The sequence below is a fragment of the Pelophylax lessonae genome (genome assembly GCF_965119305.1).
Source record: "Pelophylax lessonae genome assembly, chromosome: 3".
Lineage (NCBI taxonomy): Eukaryota > Metazoa > Chordata > Amphibia > Anura > Ranidae > Pelophylax > Pelophylax lessonae.
The window spans coordinates 667964729-667984258 of record NC_138770.1 but is presented as its reverse complement, the minus strand read 5'-3'; the positions used below and the strand labels follow the sequence as shown (position 1 = coordinate 667984258).

Below are 19530 nucleotides of genomic sequence, written 5' to 3'. Positions count from 1 at the left end.
CTTGGCTCTGATGATGAAGAACTATACCGTAGAACAAATGATCTCCTGATTTATATAAGAGTCCATGTAAAGAAGAACTTTATATCCCACAAGCTCTAAAACTGTAACTAAGCTCTGATGATTATGAAGAACTACATAGCATACGTATGATCTCCAGATTTATATAGGAACCTAGATCAGGATTTCTCAACCAGGGTTCCATGGTACCCTAGGGTTCCTACAGAGATTGCTAGGGGTTCCTTGAGCATTGAGCAATTTCTGCCTTTCAGATAAGTTCCCACTGACACCATTGATATTTTTAGCTTTCTGTAAAGGGGTTATTTTTCCCAATGTCCACAAGTGTAAGGAGCATTCTTCCCACTGAATATAACACTAACGTATCATGAGTTGTAGATATAGTCATTTTTAGCAAGGCCAGAGTTATTTCAAGGGTTTCTCTGTGTTTAAAAGGTTGAGAAAGGCTGGCATAGATGAAGGAGAGCTTTATAGCTCACAAGTTCTTGAGATATAACCAGGCTCTAAAGGTGAAGAACTATAGAACATATGATCTCCAGATTTATATAAGAACTTAGATAAAGGAGAGCTTTGTATCTCACAAGTTCTTGAACTATAACCAGTGCACTTACTCCGGTTTCATCTGCGATAGGGTGGTGGTGATAAGGCTTCCCCAGTCTCCTCCTTGCAGATAGAACTCACTAAATCCCAGTCTCAGCATCAGCTTGTAGAAGATTCGTGCCGCACCAATGGCGTTAAAACCTGCACAAGGAAATTTAGGATATAAAGTTGTGCTCTCCTGCAACTAATACATTGTAAGCGGAACCCCCAATCACCCTCTACCATTTTATTTAGCAACAAGCTCTAGATAGCTGCACAGATTTGATATCTGGATCAGTCCATTGCCTCAATTTACAATTCCCGATAACAAATTCCCGATAACAAAGACCTCATCTTTACCCAGAGAAGGAACTCACCCTTTTTATGTGGTGCCTCTGAAAAGCCATATCCAGGAATAGAGGGACAGATCACCTCAAATGTGAAGCTGGGGTCCAAGCCATGCTTTCCTGGCTCAGTCAGAAGTGGAATAATCCGATAGAATTCATAAAATGAACCAGGCCAGCCATGAACCATCAGTAAAGGGATGGCTTTCTGTCCAGCGGGGAGGTTTGGAGGCTTGACATGGATGAAATGAATGTTCAGTCCTGCAGGGGACATAAAACTGCATTAAACAGAGGTGCAACCAGGGAAAATAATTTTTGAAAACACTAGAGCATGAGGTCACCGGAATCCCTAAACGCAGACTTAGCCTATTTGTGCACTTTATTATTTATCATCTGTGTAAATTTTTGATTTAAGTAAAAGATTTACCTTCATTTTTGCAATGAGTTGCAAATTCTGAGCTCCATCATGTGATGTACAGTAAAGGCAAGGATGACATTGTCTAAGGATAGCAGGAGCATTGTGGGTGGTTTCCATTATTAGAATCAATTGCTTTCTTTTAACAGAGAGGAAACCTATTTCTACACTGTTTCTAACAAAGGGGTTGATTTACTAAAGGCAAACGCACTGCGCACTGCTGCAGTCGCTGTAGATATGAGGGGAAGATCTGATATGAGGGGAAGATCTGCTGATTTCCATCATCCAAACATGCGCAAGTAAAAATGCAGTTTTTTTATTGTCCTTGCATGTTCCCCTCAGATCTACAGCGAATGCACTTCCAAGTGCACTTGCAGTGCACAGTGGATTTGCCTTTAGTAAATAAACCCCATAGTTACATAGATAGTGAGGTTGAAAAAAAAAAATACACCAGTCTATCCAGTTCAACCTCTGTTGAGTGTGTGCATAAGTGTTATATCAATAGTACATTGTATACCCCTGTATGTTGTGGTCATTAAGGTGGCCATCTAATAGTTTTTTAAACTATTGATGATCCCCGCTGACACCACTGCTTGTGGAAGAGAACTCCACATCCTTACCGCTCTGACGATATAGAACCCTTTACACAATTTGAGGTTAAACTGCGTTTCTTCGGAATTTTAGCGAATGGCTGTGATTCCTTTTTTTCCTTTTGCTGAATAGTTTGTTCCCTATGCTAGGGTCACCAGTACAGTATTTGTACATTGATATCATATCCCCTCTCAAGGACCGGTGCACAGAACTAGACAGCATACTCAAGATGTGGCTGGGCCAGAGTTTTGTAGAGTGGGAGAATCCTAGTTTTATCTCTGGAGTGAATCCCCTTTTTAATACATGCCAATTTTCTGTTGGCTTTGCTTGCAGCAGCTTGACATTGCATGCCATTGCTGAGCTTGTCGTCTACTAGGACCCCCAGGTCCTTTTCCATCTTCGATTCCCCCAAAGGCTCTCCCCCTAGTGAGTAAATTGCGTTCATATTTCTGGCACCCAAATGCATTACCTTACATTTTCCAACATTAAACCTCATTTGCCATGTCGATGCCCACCCCATTATTTTGTTCAGGTCTTCTTGTAAGGTTTCCACATTCTGTGTAGATGTGATACCTTGGAGGTCCAACTCCTTAATTTTGCTCCTAAGTTCCTGAAAATGTTTTTTAGGACTCTCCATCTCGCTCTAAGTTTGTCATTGGTACCCACGTGTACCATGACAGCTGGGTCCTCCCCAGCCCCACCCAATAATTTGTCCACCAGACCTGTGATGTGCCAAATCCAAGTGCCTGGTAAACAACAAACAATTTACTTACAAATGGACATATCACCCAACAAGTGTTACAGAGCGAATAAGCCCAAGGAGCCGTAACCATAGAATAAGTAATCTCTCCACCAGGAGGGGGGCAACGCAGGAAAGGTGGGGGGTAAGGCGCAAAAAGGAATAGGCAAGCACAGTATAGGTCCTTCTTTATTAACTCCTACGTATTAACCTTTTTTTAGTGAGCCCATGGCTCTTCCATTTATATTTCACAAAAGGTAGAAGACTTCATATTTTCTGCCGCATTTCTAATTTCTTTTTCTCACATTATTAGAAGAATATGTCCTCGAATATTAAAAAATAATAACACACCTTCAATGTTGGTGGTGTAGTGGGGGTATCTGTTAATAATTTCCACCTGCTTGCCCCAATCAAACTTATTCCTCCAGTAGGAGACCACCTTCTTCAATGTTTCGCTATTCATCCCATAATGGAACTGGGAGTCCTCCAAAGGCGAGAAGTAGCGGGTGCGATCCAGACGATCATGAAAGTCCTGGAATAAGAAAATAACAAATACATCTATATTTACATACCACCCAACTTTTTGAGATGGGAATGAGGGACACCTATTAACAAAAGTATGTAGGCATAGGACACACCCTCTGCCACACCCCCTTAAAAGGATAATTATACACAAAAATATTTAGTCAAACCCACAAGTGCTTTTTTTACCACTACTATTCCTTTAGATTGGCTTTTGACATTTACAAATGCAGCAATTTAGAAATTGGGTGAAAGGATTAACACTGGAAAGATAAACACTGGAACACTTGAAAGAAAAAGAGTTCATTTTGTTTACAACTATATACAGGTTTTTTTTTTTTTCACAGAGAATAGATGCAGGAACTCTCCCGTTTCGAATCACCTCTTGTCTTTGCCTCCTACCCACCTTTAAGCACCGTTCCTTGGTTCCACCCCACTACCCACTGTCAGGTCACCTGTGGCCAGGTGACGACTGCACCCTGTTGGAGGCAGGGGTGCACTGCAAGGTAGTGAACCCAGTAGCTGACTGCTGCGGATGGACAAAAACGTGAGCCCAAGATTCCCCAGGACGCGGAGTCTAAGACCCAGCAGGTGTTCACCAGAGCCTCTAGTGGTGAGGATAAACATGGCTGCAGCTGGGCCCAGGTCACGGCCCCTGGGTTCCCCCGGGTCACGCTCTGTAGGGAAAGAGGGGAAGCAGCCACTCAGGGTACAATGGATAGTGAAGAGACAAGAACTCACTGCTCAAGGTGGTGCAATTGCCCGATGACTCACACCAGTGCATGCCCCGGCTCGCCTCTGTGGAAACTTGATAAAGGAAAAGGAATTGGCAGCACTCCAGGTTGAGTCAAAATCCAGATTTATTGATTGGACATCCAAATAGGACAATCGTGACAAGGTAGACGCGTTTCACACACTGACTGTGTACTTAATCATTAATCAATGATTAAGCACACAGTCAGTGTGTGAAACGCATCTACCTTGTCACGATTGTCATATTTGGATGTCCAGTCAATAAATCTGGATTTTGACTCAACCTGGAGTTCTGCCAATTCCTTTTCCTGTACAATGGATAGTGATGGGCATGCCGAGGTCGGGACAACAGGCAGACGAGGGTAACCAAGGAACACGCCAAAGGTCAGGGTATCAGGCAAACAGGAGTAGCCAGAGACAAGCCAAAGTCAGTACACAGAAAGGTAGATAAAGCACACGGCAGACAGGAACAGAACTAACAAACACTGTTGAACAGCAAAGCAGACCTGCATTGTACTGGTTAATATAGGCTTCCTGAAATGGCCTGGCTTGGAGCCAAACAGGGAGGAGAGATGATAAAAAGCAGCCAGAAGTAGAGTCTGGCCTCTAATGCAGACAAGGAGGAAGAGGTAAGCTGCAGACACTATTGTATGTCCATAACCAAACCCCCCCCGTTACGAGGCCTCCCACTACCCTGCCTGGGCCCGGGTTTAGAGGGAAACTTCAGATGAAACCTTTAAACAGACGAGGTGCAAAGACCTCTGATGCAGGGACCCAAGACCTCTCCTCAGGACCAAAGCCTTTCCAATGAACAAGGTACTGATTCCCGCCTCTACAGAGTCGGGAATCCAGAACTTGACTGACCTTGTATTCCTGATTATCCTCAGAGACTGGTGCCATGGTAGAGAGGACGAGAGAACTTATTGAGGACTTAAGGCTTCAGAAGGGAAACATGGAAGGAGTTAGCGATTCTGAGGCTTTTGGGGATCTGAAGTTTGAAACAAACCGGATTCAGTTTAGAAGTTATAGTGTATGGACCAATGAATCTTGGAGCAAACTTCAGGGAAGGCACTCAAAGCTTGAGGTTCCTGGTGGAGAGGCAAACTTTGTCCCCTGGCTGAAGAGAAGGCGGTTTACGCCTGCGGCGGTAAATGCCCGGAAGGGAATCATGAACGTCACTCCAGATAGAATTAAAGGACTCCTGAGCTGAAGCCAAAGCTGGGATATCCGGAGAACAGGTCATGGGAAGCGGAAGTTGGGACGATCGACTCAGGTTCAGGAGTGGACTCCTTGTCCAAAGTGTCAAAGGACCTTGAAAGTGCATCAGCCCGACCGTTGCAGGAACAAGGTTTGTACGGAATTGTGAAATTAAAAACGGGAAAAGAAGAGACTCCACCTGGCCTGTCTGGGATTCAAACGTTTAGCATTCTGTAGGTACTGTAAATTCTTGTGATCCGTGAAGATCGTTATGGGGTGAGGAGAACCCTCCAAAAGATAAACGCCACTCTTCTAGCGCCAATTTGATAGCGAGAAGTTTCCGGTCGCCGATTGCATAATTTCTCTCTGCCGGAGAATTTTTTTTGGAAAAGAACGCACATGGTTGACGTTTCTTCTCAAAGAGTTGAAGAAGAACAGCTCCCACCCACACTGAAGAAGCATCCACTTCAATAAAGAATGCATCCCCAGGATTAGGTCTCCTCAACAGAGGTTCAGAAACAAAGGCCTGTTTCAGATTGTGAAACGCAGCGACAGCTTCGGGGGGCCAGACTTTGGCATTAGCACCCTTCTTGGTCAAAGCGATAATAGGCTAGGCGCGGCAATGGAAGAATAATTCCTTATGAACTGTCTATAATAATTTGTGAAGCCAAGAAATCGCTGTGTGGCCTTAAGGCTAGCAGGAAGAGGCCAGTTGGTAATGGCTAAGACCTTCCCAGGATCCATACGAAGGCCTAAACAAAGCATCCTAGAAATAGGACCTCAGAACATTTAAAGGAACATTTCTCCAGCTTGGCATAGAGATTATTCTCTCTAAGGCGCTGGAGTACAGTGCGGACATGGTTTCTGTGGACATGTAGATTTTCCAAAAAGATAAGAATGTCATCCAGATGGATGACAACAAATTGGTACAGCAGGTCCCTGAAGATTTCATTGACAAAGTTTTGAAACACAGCTGGGGCATTACACAGCCCAAAAGGCATGACCAGGTATTCGTAGTGACCGTCTCGGGTGTTAAACGCAGTCTTCCATTTATCACCTTCTCGAATTCGAATGAGTTTGCACGCCCTGTAATGGTGTCGTGCGCTGGGACACCATGTTGTCATCATGGGCATCCATGTTGTCCAGTGACACAGGCGATCATTTCCTTTAAAGCTGTAGCCAGCAGATGTGTACTCAGAGATTTTCCTTCCCCCTCTCTTTCCCTCGAGCTAAATTGGCCCCCCACCTTATCCTAATCAGTATGCAAGCTTCAAAGAAGCCTTATCTTAACAGACCCTGGCAGATGTCGGGGCATAAAGGAAGCAAACCTTGTCTCAGCAGGCTGGGTTGTAAATTCCACAAGCCCAGTTGTTAATTAAAATGTAACACCTACATGCAACAATTTATACCCAATTTATAAATGCAGATAGGAACATAACATATTAACAAAAAGTATATATTTGAATGCCAAATAAAATACCGATCAAATTAAGATCAAACATGATCACGTTCACTCCTAGGGAAGACAAGCTAGCGGTCAGATGCCTTACGGGTCAGAGGTTATTACGAGATAACCTGTGTTTGGTGTCCATGGATGTGAAATTCTATGCCGTACAATAAAATATCAGTTTCAAGAGTGTAACCATTACATATTTCGAGATATGAATTCTGTTTTAAATCTGACTAAGCGGGAGGTTCTTTGCCAGGGTCTGAGCCTAGGGCCGCCCAGGGCCACTGTGTTTATTGGTCAAGGATCTCTGGTGACACCCCCTGCGGTCTCAGAGAAAAGGCAAGAAGCAGATGTTTTTGTGCAGTTCTCATTCTACCATCAAAGCAGAAACCTCAAGCTGGAGGACCGATCACACATGTTCAGCTTCTGAAACTAAGATAATACCAGGACTTTTGAATGAAAGTATTTCAATTTCTAATTCTTTATCTATTCTTCTAAATTGTCTCTATTTCTTTGTAACCCATTTTTCTGTAAATATTTTTATTTGCACCAATTTTAACCTTTTTTATAATTAAAACTTATTTTGAAAAGTGTTAACTTTGTCTCCAAGCTCTTAACACAAGCTAACCAAAAAACCGGCCTCTTGGAAGAGCGCTACTGTATAGGATAAACCCTCTGAACATTCCTGTCTGAGGTGACAGTGTATGTTACAGATGATTCTAAAGTCATAATTGGTATTTCAAAAATTACGAGCGTCCGCTGGGCTCATTCTAACGTAGCGGTGGTGGCAGAGAAAGGGTTAATTGCTTAATTAGCCCAGTGACAATCGCTTTCAGCCTGCTGGCATCTAGATTGTGGTCCCGTAAACTGGACAATCTGTGTGACGGGTGCAGCTGAGAGTGGCATTGTTACGCAAGTGACGGCAGGGTGTGAGATTGCCTGGTCTTTGGTCACGAGTTGGATGAGAAGGCCAGGGGTCTGATACCCGCCACCGTCACACGCCCCTCTAAGATCCAACTTGGTGAAAATGGAGGCATCCTTCAAACTATCGAATAGTTCAAATATTAAGGGTAACGGGTATTGGTTCTTAATAGTAACAGCGTTTAAACCTCGATAATCAATGCAGGGTCTCAAGGTACAATCCTTCTTGGCGACAAAAAAGAACCCTGCTCCTGCAGGCGAAGAGGATTTCCGGATGAAACCTTTCTCAATATTCTCTGCGACATACTCAGACATGGCCTGGGTCTCAGGGATGGACTATGGGTAGGTACGACCCCCGGGCAGAGTTGGTCGGGGAACAAGGTCAATGGCACAGTCAAAAGACCTATAGGGAGGAAGCACTTCAGCTGATTTCTTGCAGAACACATCTCGGTAATCGCTGTATGCAGCGGGAAGGTCAGAAGATACCGATGTGGTAGCAACCGGAAGTCTCTCCTTTGAGGTCACCTTGGAAAGACATGACGAGAAACATGAGGGGCCCCAAGCCAGGATCTGCCCAGAGACCCAGTCCACATGGGGAGAGTGGAGCTGTAGCCAAGGAAGGCCCAATACAATGGGGGTAGAGGCTTTGGGTAGGATGAGAAAGGATATCCACTCCTGGTGGAGAATCCCTACCGACATCCTAATAGGTAGTGTCTGGAAGCGAATAGGGCCCCCTGGAAGAACAGTGCCATCAATAGCCGAGACTACCAACGGCGTAGCAAGGGGTGAAAGGGTGAGCTTCATAGAAGAAGCAGTTCTCCAGTCCATAAAGTTTCCGGCAGCCCCGAATCCAGATATGCAAGGGTCGATTGGGGAGAAGTGCTTACATGAAGGGACACCGGAAGAAGAAGATGGGAAGGTGATGTTTCTGGGTCCAATACTCCACCTTCCAAATGTATTAGACCCGGGCGTTTCCCGGACGAAGCGAGCAGGAGTCATGAAAATGGCCCTTGCCTCCACAATAGAGGCACAAGCCCAAAGTCCTGCGCCTAGCACTTTCCTCGGGGGTTAGTCTGGTCCAGCCCAGCTGCATGGGTTCCTCAGCAGGCAGAGGATGCTCCACGGGACGAAGTGAGGGAGCTCAGACTGGCTAGGACCTAGGGAGTGTTGGCGTCTTTTTTCTATGGACCTCTCCTGAAAATGAATATGGATCTGGTTGCATAAGGAGATGACATCGTCCAGACCGACGGGGATGGTTCTTCCTGCTAATTCGTCCTTCACTCGGTCAGAGTGACCCTGCAAAAAGGTAGCGACCAGGGCCTCATTGTTCCAGCTCAACTCAGCCGAGAGGATACGGAACTGAAGAGCATATAGTCCCCACTGAACGGGATGCTTGGCGGAGATGTAAAAGAGCACTTGCCGCTGAAGAGACCCGAACCGGCTCCTCGAAGAGGTTACGAAAGAGCTTCAGGAAGTCGGACAGGTTGGAGACTACCGGATCATTCCTCTCCCATAGGGGGGCAGCCCAGGGAGAGCTTCACCGGAAAGGAGGGAAATAATATTGGCTACCTTTGCCCGATCAGACCAGTTTGGCGGCTGAAGCTCAAAATGGATGGTGCATTGACTAAGAAACCCCCTGCAGGCCTTGGAGTCTCCAGAAAAGCAGATTGGAGGAGGTAGTTCAGCGAATGCGAATCTGACTGGCGCGACAGGCCCAGCCACTGGTTGCTCTTGGGGTTGCGGATTAAGGGTTCCCAACGAGGTCTGAAGCTGTTCAAAGCTCCTGTAGGAATCGCATCACCTGAGTCTGATTCACTTCCTGCGCCTCGAGTTTGCAAACTAAGCCCTGTAATGGATGGTCTGGAGGGTGCAACACGTCGACCGCATTCATGGCTGTTCAAACTGTTAGGTCACCTGTGGCCAGGTGACGACTGCACCCTGTTGGAGGCAGGGGTGCACTACAAGGTAGTGAACCCAGTAGCTGACTGCTGCGGATGGACAGAAACATGAGCCCAAGATTCCCCAGGACGCGGAGTCTAAGACCCAGCGGGTGTTCACCAGAGCCTCTAGTGGTGAGGATGGACTTGGCTGCAGCTGGGCCCAGGTCACGGTCCCTGGAGTCCCCCGGGTCACGCTCCGTAGGGAAAGAGGGGAAGCAGCCACTCAGGACAGAATGGATAGTGATGGGTAAGCCGAGGTCGGGACAACAGGCAGAGGAGGGTAACCAAGGAACAGGCCAAAAAGGTCAGGGTAACAGGCAAACAGGAGTAGCCAGAGACAAGCCAAAGTCGGTACACAGAAAGGTAGATAAAGCACACGGCAGACAGAAACAGAACCAACAAACACTTTTGAACAGCAAAGCAGACCTGCATTGTACTGGTTAATATAGGCTTCCTGGAATGGCCTGGGGTGGAGCCAAACAGGGAGGAGAGATGATAAAAAGCAGCCAGAAGTAGAGTCTGGCCTCTAATGCAGACAAGAAGGAAAAGGTAAGCTGCAGACACTATTGCATGTCCATGACACCCACCTCTCAGTATTGCCCCTTTTTAGAGAATACAGAACCAAGTACCATTATGTGGTGCTAAGTAATTTGTATGAAATTGTGAATAACAACAAGAAATAACATAAAATAGATCCCCTGTAGCCAGTAACAATAGACCCCTATCCACAACAATAGACTCCCGAAGCAACAATAGACTTCCAACAGCAAGCATCAGTAGGCTCTCCAGCAGCCAGCAACCAAAGACCCCTCCCTCAACAGTAGATCCCTTTCAGCAACAATTTTCTCCTAGCAACAATAGATCCCCCACTAGCAACAATAGACCCCCCCAAAACATAGATCCCCTCCAGCAAAAGTAGATTCCCCAGAAGCCGGTATCAATAGACCCTCCAGCACTCCCCAGCACCCCTTGTCATTACATACATTCAATGCTTGAGGTGTCTGCGTTCCCACTTTTAAAAAAAGCCCTGACTATATACACATCAGACCAAAATGAGGGACAAATGAGGAGCAAAGAGGGACAGAGGGACTTTTTTCCCAAATCAGGGACAGTCCCTGGAAATCAGGGACACTTGGGAGCTATGTGTATTCATGCAATTCAATTTTTTTTACATGAAATCTGTCTCACCTCCCTGAGATTCTCCTAGCTAAATCTGAACTCCGTACTTACTCTCCAGCCCTATAATACTTAGATTTCATATTATGATCAGTTCCAGGGACACTTTGTTTTTAAGCCTTGGCTAGATTTCCAGCATTAAGAGTTTAATAGGATAGTGGTACACTGCCGTATCAGAGCACCCTCTAATAGGCTGGATTTTCTATTATAATGGATTCCTCGGCACCAGGTTTCCAACCATTGGAAACCTGTCTATAAACAACAACCCATGATTACATGCTTGCTTTATGTATTCAAAAGAGCACGCTGATTGTCAGATGTTTCCTCTCTCTCTGTACCTTAGGCTCCATTCACACTTGTACGACTTGTTATGCAACTTTGGACATTAAAGTGGCATGACAAGTCATTCCCCATGTTATCCAGTGATAACTATTCATGTATGCACGACTTAAAGTTGCAGCAACTTCAAAGTAGTCTATGCACTACTTTGGTCCAACCTTCATGCAACTTGAGGGCCATAGACTTCAGTATTAACCCTCATGAAAGTCATACAATGCAACTTGTGTGCAAAAGTTGTCCATTATCACTGGTCAAAGCCAAAGTCGTATCCAAATTGCACCCATCTAAAAGTTACGTCAAAGTTGCACTCCAAAGTCGGCGCAACTTTGGAGCCCCACAAGTGTGAATGGAGCCTTGCAGTAAATAGTTTGCCCAGAATGTTTGGACTCAACATTTAATCCAGAGCCATTTTTGTGTTTTTACACACAAGTTAAAAAAAATCATTTTAGCCCTGAAGATTACTTAATACACCCAAAACATTATATATTGTGTGAAAACACCCTGCAGAATAAAAGGATGGTAGTTCCAATTTTTTTATGTCTAAAAATATTAGCGCAACAGTTTACCGAGAGCAAATTCTTATTAAAAAATACACTACAGTTAGCTTTAGGGCACACAAACGCAATATATTACTCCAATATTTGGTAAAATATAAAAGATGAGGTTGCACTGAGTAAATGGATACATAACATGTCAAGCCTAAATTTTCCATAGGTGATGCTTTAAAAGCCCCTACAGGTAATTGGTTTAGAGGTAACCATGAATAATAGGTCTACACATTAATAGGTGTCCAAATATCCGCGTTAAAATAGGATTTTACGGTGAGCACAAAAACCCTACTTATCCATTGAGGGACAAAGCTGTAGTCATGTACTGTTGGGACATCCAAAACCAGTCCAACCAGCCCAACTCCAAGAGCTGCCTCAGGGATAGTGTCAAAATCTGACACCAAATGAGGCCAAACCCCCTGCCTGATAGGGGAACCTGTCAACATGACCAGAAGGAGAACATGGAGAATCAACCTTCTGCCCAGCGTCAAGTAGATTAAAGTATTGACTCAACACAGGAGGGAGCGCCAACCAAAGAGGTGGAGCAATACGAATTTACTGTTGGAAAAGGACAAAGCCAGCATGGTTAACAACGTAGAAATCAAAGAAAAAAAAGGTAGAAGAAGCTTGTAAGACTTTTCTCTTGCAAAGCTGAAGAAAAAAATACATCCATCTGTCTAGGACACTAGCAACTAACTGAGGCATGCTGGGTAGAGAAGGGGTTATCCTGGGCTGGCCTACATATTGTTTGTTTGCCAGTGTCCAATTCTTTTCTTGGAGTCCATTGAAGGACACATGAAGCCATACACTATTGGGATATGCTGCCACCTACAGGAGAATTTCACGCTGCGAAACAAAAAATCTGTAGGCCAGCCTGTGACGGACCGCTTGGCACCCAGCCTGGGTGCCTCCACCAATATACAGCGACCTCCACTCTGGAACCAGGAACCAAGTTTTTTAGCTCAGCATTGCACACAAAAACTAGACGACACTAGCTTAGGTGCAAACTGGAACTGACTTTATTGTAAATTCACATTCACATTGTCAGGGTTCAGCAGCAGCTAGGGAGACCAGACACATGTAGCTACACATCAAAACGGAGACCAAACAATATAGATAACCTTAAAGTGAGATTTATTACAGTGAACCACATAAACAAGCATACACAGCAATAGTGAACAAAGGAAATGCCAGCAAACAAAACCCAACCCCAAAGACAAATAACTAAAAGAACCAACTATCTACAAGTATATACAATATAAGGGACAAGGGTAACAGGGAAGCAAGGAAGAGGGCAGGCAAGACTGGATACAAGGCAGAGAGCAGGAACAAGGCAAAGGGGGTACAGGATGAATCAGGATCACACACACTCGGTTTAGGCAGCAAGGAGGCAATCAAAATAGTGACGTGCCTGGGAAAGGGAGGAGCAGCTTTAAATAGCCACCTGGCAGCTGAACACAGTTTAAGTGATCATAGAAGCCTGCTGGCTTCTGAGAGACACCTGCTGGTGGACACTGGAAGTGCAGCATTCAGCCCAGGGCAACACAGTGCCACCAGCAGGGGAACTCAGTCCTTACACACATATACCACACAAAATAAGGTAAGAGTTTGATCACATTATCCTAAACGATGCAAACTGTAAACAGTAATATTGTCAGCATATCTAAGGAACAGCCAAAAGCTAACAGTGATATAATTAACAGTTAACATAAACAGTAAGCTAATTAAACAGTAAGCACATTTCCACTTAGTAACCTAGACAAGCCTAGGTGTCCGTGCCCACCCAAGCAGTTCGGCACCAGTATTCAAGGAGACCCAGGGCTGTCCAAATCTCATTAACCAGCGTTCTTTTCACATACCTCTTCTCACTGACTTTCAAGTTGGCAGAGACCATCCTGGCTTCCTTGACTTAAATGTGAAAATTTCATTATGCATTCTATAACAGGACATCTTCCTGTATTCTTATAGCTCCCTCAGATACCAGGGTCTATTGTCAGAAGGCAAGAGGATTCCATGCAGTGCCCTCAAAAAGGCCCAGTCCTGGTTGGGTCTGTCACACAGTCCAAGATCACACCTTCTCTGCCCAACATTCCTCACTTTGTAGCAAGCGGTACCAAGAACATATTCATAAGCACAGAATGGTGGCACCTATGTTCCTCAATAGACTCCAAGAAAAAGGAATTTACAGTGAGTACAAAAATCATACCTCTTCCTCATTCCTTGAGGGACACAGGTAGTCATTTACTGCCGGGACATCCAAAAAGCAGTCCAACTGAGAGGATACTGGGGACTGCCTGCAGCCCAAGAGCTGCCTGAAAATTTAGCATCCGAAACTGACACCAGAAGAAGATGAACCCCTGGCCTGCCTGATAGGGGAACCTGCAAAGATTATTAGGAGGATGATACGGAATGGAGAATCAACCTGATGCTCAACACCAAGGAAAATATTTGGTCACCAACCAAGATGAATAGCTCAACTCAGAAGGAATCACTAACCAAAGCCCAAGCAAAAAGCTGGGCAACATGAACCCACCAAGAGGTGGAGCAATAAAAATTTCCCTGCAGAGATTGACAAAAACTAATTAAGCCCCAGAAGATTTTACCCCCTTCCTGACCAGGGCCTATTTTGCGATTCGGCACTGCGTGACTTTAACGGAAAATTGCGCGGTCGTGCGACGTTGTACCTAAACAAATTTTTTTGCCCACAAACATAGCTTTCTTTTGGTGGTATTTGATCACCTGTGCGATTTTTTGATCATGCGCTATAAACAAAAAAAGTGTGTCAATTTTGCGAAAATAACAATATTTTTCCCATTTTTTATATGAAAATTCCCAAAAAAAAAATAAATGTAAAAATCTAAATTTTTTAACATTTTAGGCCAATTTGTTTTATGCTACATATGTTTGGTAAAAAAAAAAAAAAAAATTCGCAAAAAGCGTATTTTGATTGGTTTGCGCAAAAGTTATTGCGTTCACTAACTAAGGGAAAGATTTTTGTCATTTTTGTTGTTTTTTTTTTTAACGCGTAATGGCGGCAATCTGTGATTTTTTTTGCGGTACTGCGACATTGCGGCGTACAGATTGGACCCTTGACTGACATTTTTGACACTTTTGGGGGTACCAGTGACATTACTGCAGTAATCAGTGCTATACATATGCACGGTTACTGTAAAATGACACTGGCAGTGAAGGGGTTAACTTTTTTGAGAGGGAGGGGTTATGTGTGTCCCTAGGGGCGTGATTCTAACTGTGATTGGCTGTGGCTTGAGGTGTAGGAACAGTGATCAACGGTCCTACATAGTAGAACCGTATGATCACCATTCTTACACAGGGGAGAATGACGACAGGCGGCTTGTTTACATTAGCCGCCTGCCTTTCTCCTGCTGTAACGGACGATCGCGAGTGACAGGCGGACATCGGGTCCGCCGGGCACACGCGCAGGGGGGGTCCGTGACCGCGCGGGAGCGCGCACTCGCTCCCTAGACCCTCACAGGCTAGCGACGTAGCCCTACCTCGCTTTGCCTGTGAGGGGCTGACTGCCGACGTAAATAGTCGTGCGGCGGTCGGCAAGCGGTTAACATAACAATGAAGAAATCAAAGAAGGAAGATAAGCAACAACTGGATTTTTTGAGTGCAGCAGAAGAAAAAAAGTCCATCAATCTAGGACACCAGCAACAAACTGAGACATGCTGGGTAGAGGCGGGGTTATGTTTGGCTAATATTCCTTTCTTTGCCAGTGTCCAATCTTTCGGTAGGCAGCAATATAAGCCAGTAGTATATGACTTCCGGTGTCCCTCAGGAAATTAATTATTATTTGGGCATTTATTTTTGCTGCAACGTTCTGCAAGCCCATTTGGCTTTAAAGGCACAAAGTTTTATGCAGTCATAATGTTATGCTTTCATTTACCTTTCTTTCACAGGCGCAATAAAAACAATAGAGTGAGTATGACTGTGTAGGCAGTGCCCATCCCCCAGAGGCAGACAGACTTTTTTAGGTGCCCATGGATGGGGTGTGGACAGATCACACCCAGCACAGCTCAGTCTGCATTTAATACACATCCGGGACGCTGATGGAGAAATAAGTCCTTAGCTTATTCCTGTGTCCCACATCAGCAGTCGTTACTAGGTCAAGCAAAGGTGTCATCCCCTCCCCCACCAGTGATAATTCGCACTGCTAACGCGGCAACCCGCATTGCATGAAACATATCGCCCAAAAGTAGCTCCTGAATTTTTGACAGAGACACAAACTACTGCAGGGAATCTCACCATTGTGGGAGGGGCAAAGACACATTTTTGCAGGGAAATCTCATCACTGAAGAAGGGGCAGAGACACAAACTCCTGCAGGAAATCTCACAATTGTGGGAGGGGCAGAGACACAAACTACTGCAGGAACGCTCACCACTGAGGGAGGGGCAGAGACACAAACTACTGCAGGGAAATCTCACCACTGAGGGAGGGGCAGAGACAAACTGCTGTGGGGAAATTTCATCATTTGGGGGGGGGGGGCAGAGGCACAAACTACTGAATGAAATTTCACTATAGTGGGAGGGGCAGGAACACAAATTACTGCGGGAAATGTCACCATTGTGGGAGGGGCAGAGACACAAATTATTGCAGGGAAGTCTCACCACTGAGGGAGGGGTAGAGACACAATCTACTGCAGGAAATCTCACGAGTGTGGGGAGGGGATGAGACACAAACTACTGCAGGGAAATCTCACTATTGTGGGAGGGGCAGAGACACAAACTACTGCTGGAAATCTCGCCACTGAGGTAAGGGGGGGCAGAGACACAAACTACGCCGGGAAATCTCACCACTGAGGGGGGAGCAGAGACACAAACTAATCTGGGAAAGCTCATCACTGAGGGGGGGCAGAGACACAAACTACTCCAGAAAATCTCACCACTGAGGGAGGGGCAGAGACACAAACTACTCCAGGAATTCTCAATGCTGGGGGGGGGGGGGCAGAGACACAAACTACTCCGGGAAATCTCACCACTAAGGGGGGCAGAGACACAAACTACTCCGGGAAATCTCACCACTAAGGGGGGCAGAGACACAAACTACTCCGGGAAATCTCACCACTAAGGGGGGCAGAGACACAAACTACTCCGGGAAATCTCACCACTGAGGGGGGCAGAGGCACAAACTACTGATACAATCTGAGCTTTCTTCCAGCAGCCAGAACAATGAAAAACCTTTTGCCTGGTTTTCTTGGATTAAAATATTTTGCACTGACTTCATGTCTTATAAAGGCTAATAAAGCCATTTTCTGTTAGGTGTTTAATTTTTTACCTTTATAACATCTTCGGATACCTCCACCTGGAATGGACTGATTCTGGGGTTCTCCTTCTCGGTTGGTTTCTCTCCTTGTCCCCACCATCCATCCCCCATCTCTATAGTCTTCTTTTGATTCCTGCATAACAGCCAGCAAAGTGTGGCACCACCGATCCCAGCTGGAACCAGAGCGCTGTATGGCCAGTGCTCATTGAAGGCCGACCTATAAAAAGGAGCAGAGTGACATCATTTATCTAATATATTTGTATGAACATTAATCCAGTTGGCATTAACCATTATTGAGGGAGAAGCGGACAGTTTAGACTGACATGGAGAATTTTATGTAAAACTTTTTATGAATTTTAAGGAAGAGTACCAGCAGGGACGAGTTCCACGTTGCACAAATGTATGAAGAATAAGAGTGTCAAATATTTAATATAAGTCCAGTAAATCTTTGTTTTTGCCAATATATTTAGAGGGCTCACTCTCAATTCATTAGGGCTTAAATGCTGACAGTACATAGGGTGAATACTTGACAACATATTGCTTTGCTAGTCTACCTGCTTGACCAGCAACCAGAACGAGCACTACATTACATTATCCTTTTTTGTTTTTTTAACTTGTTTTAATAAAAAAAATAAAAAAATACAGATGCATACATACTATGCTCAATTAAAAGCATATAAAAATAGTATCTCACAAAAGTGAGTACACCCCTCACATTTTTGTAAATATTTTATTCTATCTTTTCATGTGACAACACGGAAGAAATGACACTTTGCTACAATGTAAAGTAGTGAGTGTACAGCTTGCATAACAGTGTAAATTTTCTGTCCCCTCAAAATAACTCAACACACAGCCATTAATGTCTAAACCGCTGGCAACAAAAGTGAGTACACCACTAAGTCACAATGTCCAAATTGCGCCTAAATTGTCAATATTTTGTGTGGCCACCATTATTTGTTAGCACTGCCTTAACCCTCTTGGGCATGGAGTTCACCAGAGCTTCACAGTTTGCCACTGGAGTCCTCTTCCACTCCTCCATGACGACATCACGGAGCTGGTGGATGTTAGAGACCTTGCGCTCCTCCATCTTCCGTTTGAGGATGTCCCACAGATGCTCACTAGGGGGGGACAGCAAATTTACACTGTTAGTCCCCGTTCACACTAACGCCTCACAGGTCGCCTTCCATAGGGAAGCTGCGGACCCGTTCTAATAGGAGCGACACAAGTCGCTCCGACTTAGAAAAAGGGTCCGGAGCTTCTTTGGGGCGACCAGGAGGCGACCGCCATAGACTTCAATGTTATGAAGTCCGTGCCGGCCGCACGCTGCTCGCACCGCGACCTCGGAGGTCGCCCCTGGAAGTAGCGCCGCTCGTATGTGAACGGGGCCTTATACAAGCTGTACACTACTTTACATTGTAGCAAAGTGTCATTTCTTCAGTGTTGTCACATGAAAAGATAGAATAAAATATTTACAAAATGTGAGGGGTGTATATACAGTATACATTATATATACTGTATTATATAAATACATTTTATGGTTCTTCATGAACCCACTATGGGAATATTTTGATGTAGGAAATTAATTTGTTCTAGTGGCTTTCCCCCCACAAGGTCATCCTACATATAAATGCGTAGGGGGAAAGATGGTTTGTACTCTTCTTCTCCAGAAATGATGGAGATTGGGAGAGGTTGAACCTGATGGAGAACTGTTCTCCTCCAGAACCATGAACTGTACAATGTACAGCTCCAGGAGATATAATTATGGATTTACATAAATCCATACGTAACCACTACACCACTATGGGTGGCACAGTGGTGTAGTGGTTAGCACTTTCACCTAGCAAGAAGAGGGTCGCTGGTTCAAATCCCAACCACTACACTACCTGCCTGGAGTTTGCATGTTCTTCCTGTGCCTGCGTGGGTTTCCTTCGGGTGCTCCGGTTTTCTCCCACACTCCAAAGACATGCTGGCAGCAGGTTAATTGGATCCTGTATAAAATTGGCCCTACTGTGTATGTATGAATGTGAGTTAGGGACCTTAGATTGTACGCTCCTTGAGGGCAGGGACTGATGTGAATGTACAATGTATATGTAAAGCGCTGCGTAAATTGACAGCGCTATATAAGAACCTGAAATTAATAAATAAAATAAATAAATAAGAAGAAATCTACAGACTACAATGTAACAAGCGGATCTTCCTATAGATTGTTACATTGTCTTTCCCCTTACCTGCCGTTCTCAAGGACTTGTCTCCACATGTCGTCTTCCTGATCTGATGAGACTTTAGCCCGTGGATCTCTAATTATTAGAGTGTCAGCCTCCCGTCTCTCCGCAAGACAAAGGTGAAAAAGAATAAACTGAAAATAATGACAACCCCGAGAGAGAGATCACATTACAGAAATACAGAGGAAGTATGATATACAACTTAAAACAGACACTTCTCTTCTGTTATGGGTTAAATGCTACACGCATGTTGCTGCCTCCCCGTCCCTCCTCCGGGATAACACCCAGCCATGTGACAGCACTTGGCAATAGCAGGGGTTAACGCCTTCCTAGTCAATAGAATAAAAACATGGTAGCTTATTTAAAGGGCCAGTCCACCTAAAAAGATGCTGGATAGTTAAAGTGAAACTAAACAGCGAAGTGTTAGATTTCATAATTCATATATTATGCCACTGGGTTTTCCTTTTTTTTTTTTTTTTAAAACGACCTTATTCC

The 19530-nt window shown here is 44.7% G+C and overlaps 1 protein-coding gene across 1 annotated transcript in view; it reads right to left on the bottom strand.

The window, feature by feature from the left end:
* Positions 1-19139, bottom strand: part of LOC309551365 (epoxide hydrolase 1-like) — a 43231-nt gene extending 24092 nt beyond the window's left edge. The window contains exons 1-5 of the mRNA XM_082251932.1: positions 19042-19139; positions 16826-17030; positions 3035-3215; positions 972-1199; positions 627-756 (exon numbers count right to left, since the gene is read on the bottom strand). Of these exons, the coding sequence (XP_082108058.1) occupies positions 627-756; positions 972-1199; positions 3035-3215; positions 16826-17030; positions 19042-19070 (773 nt within the window). The 5' untranslated portion in view covers positions 19071-19139. The remainder of the gene's footprint in view (positions 1-626; positions 757-971; positions 1200-3034; positions 3216-16825; positions 17031-19041) is intronic.
* Positions 19140-19530: the final 391 nt, after the last annotated feature.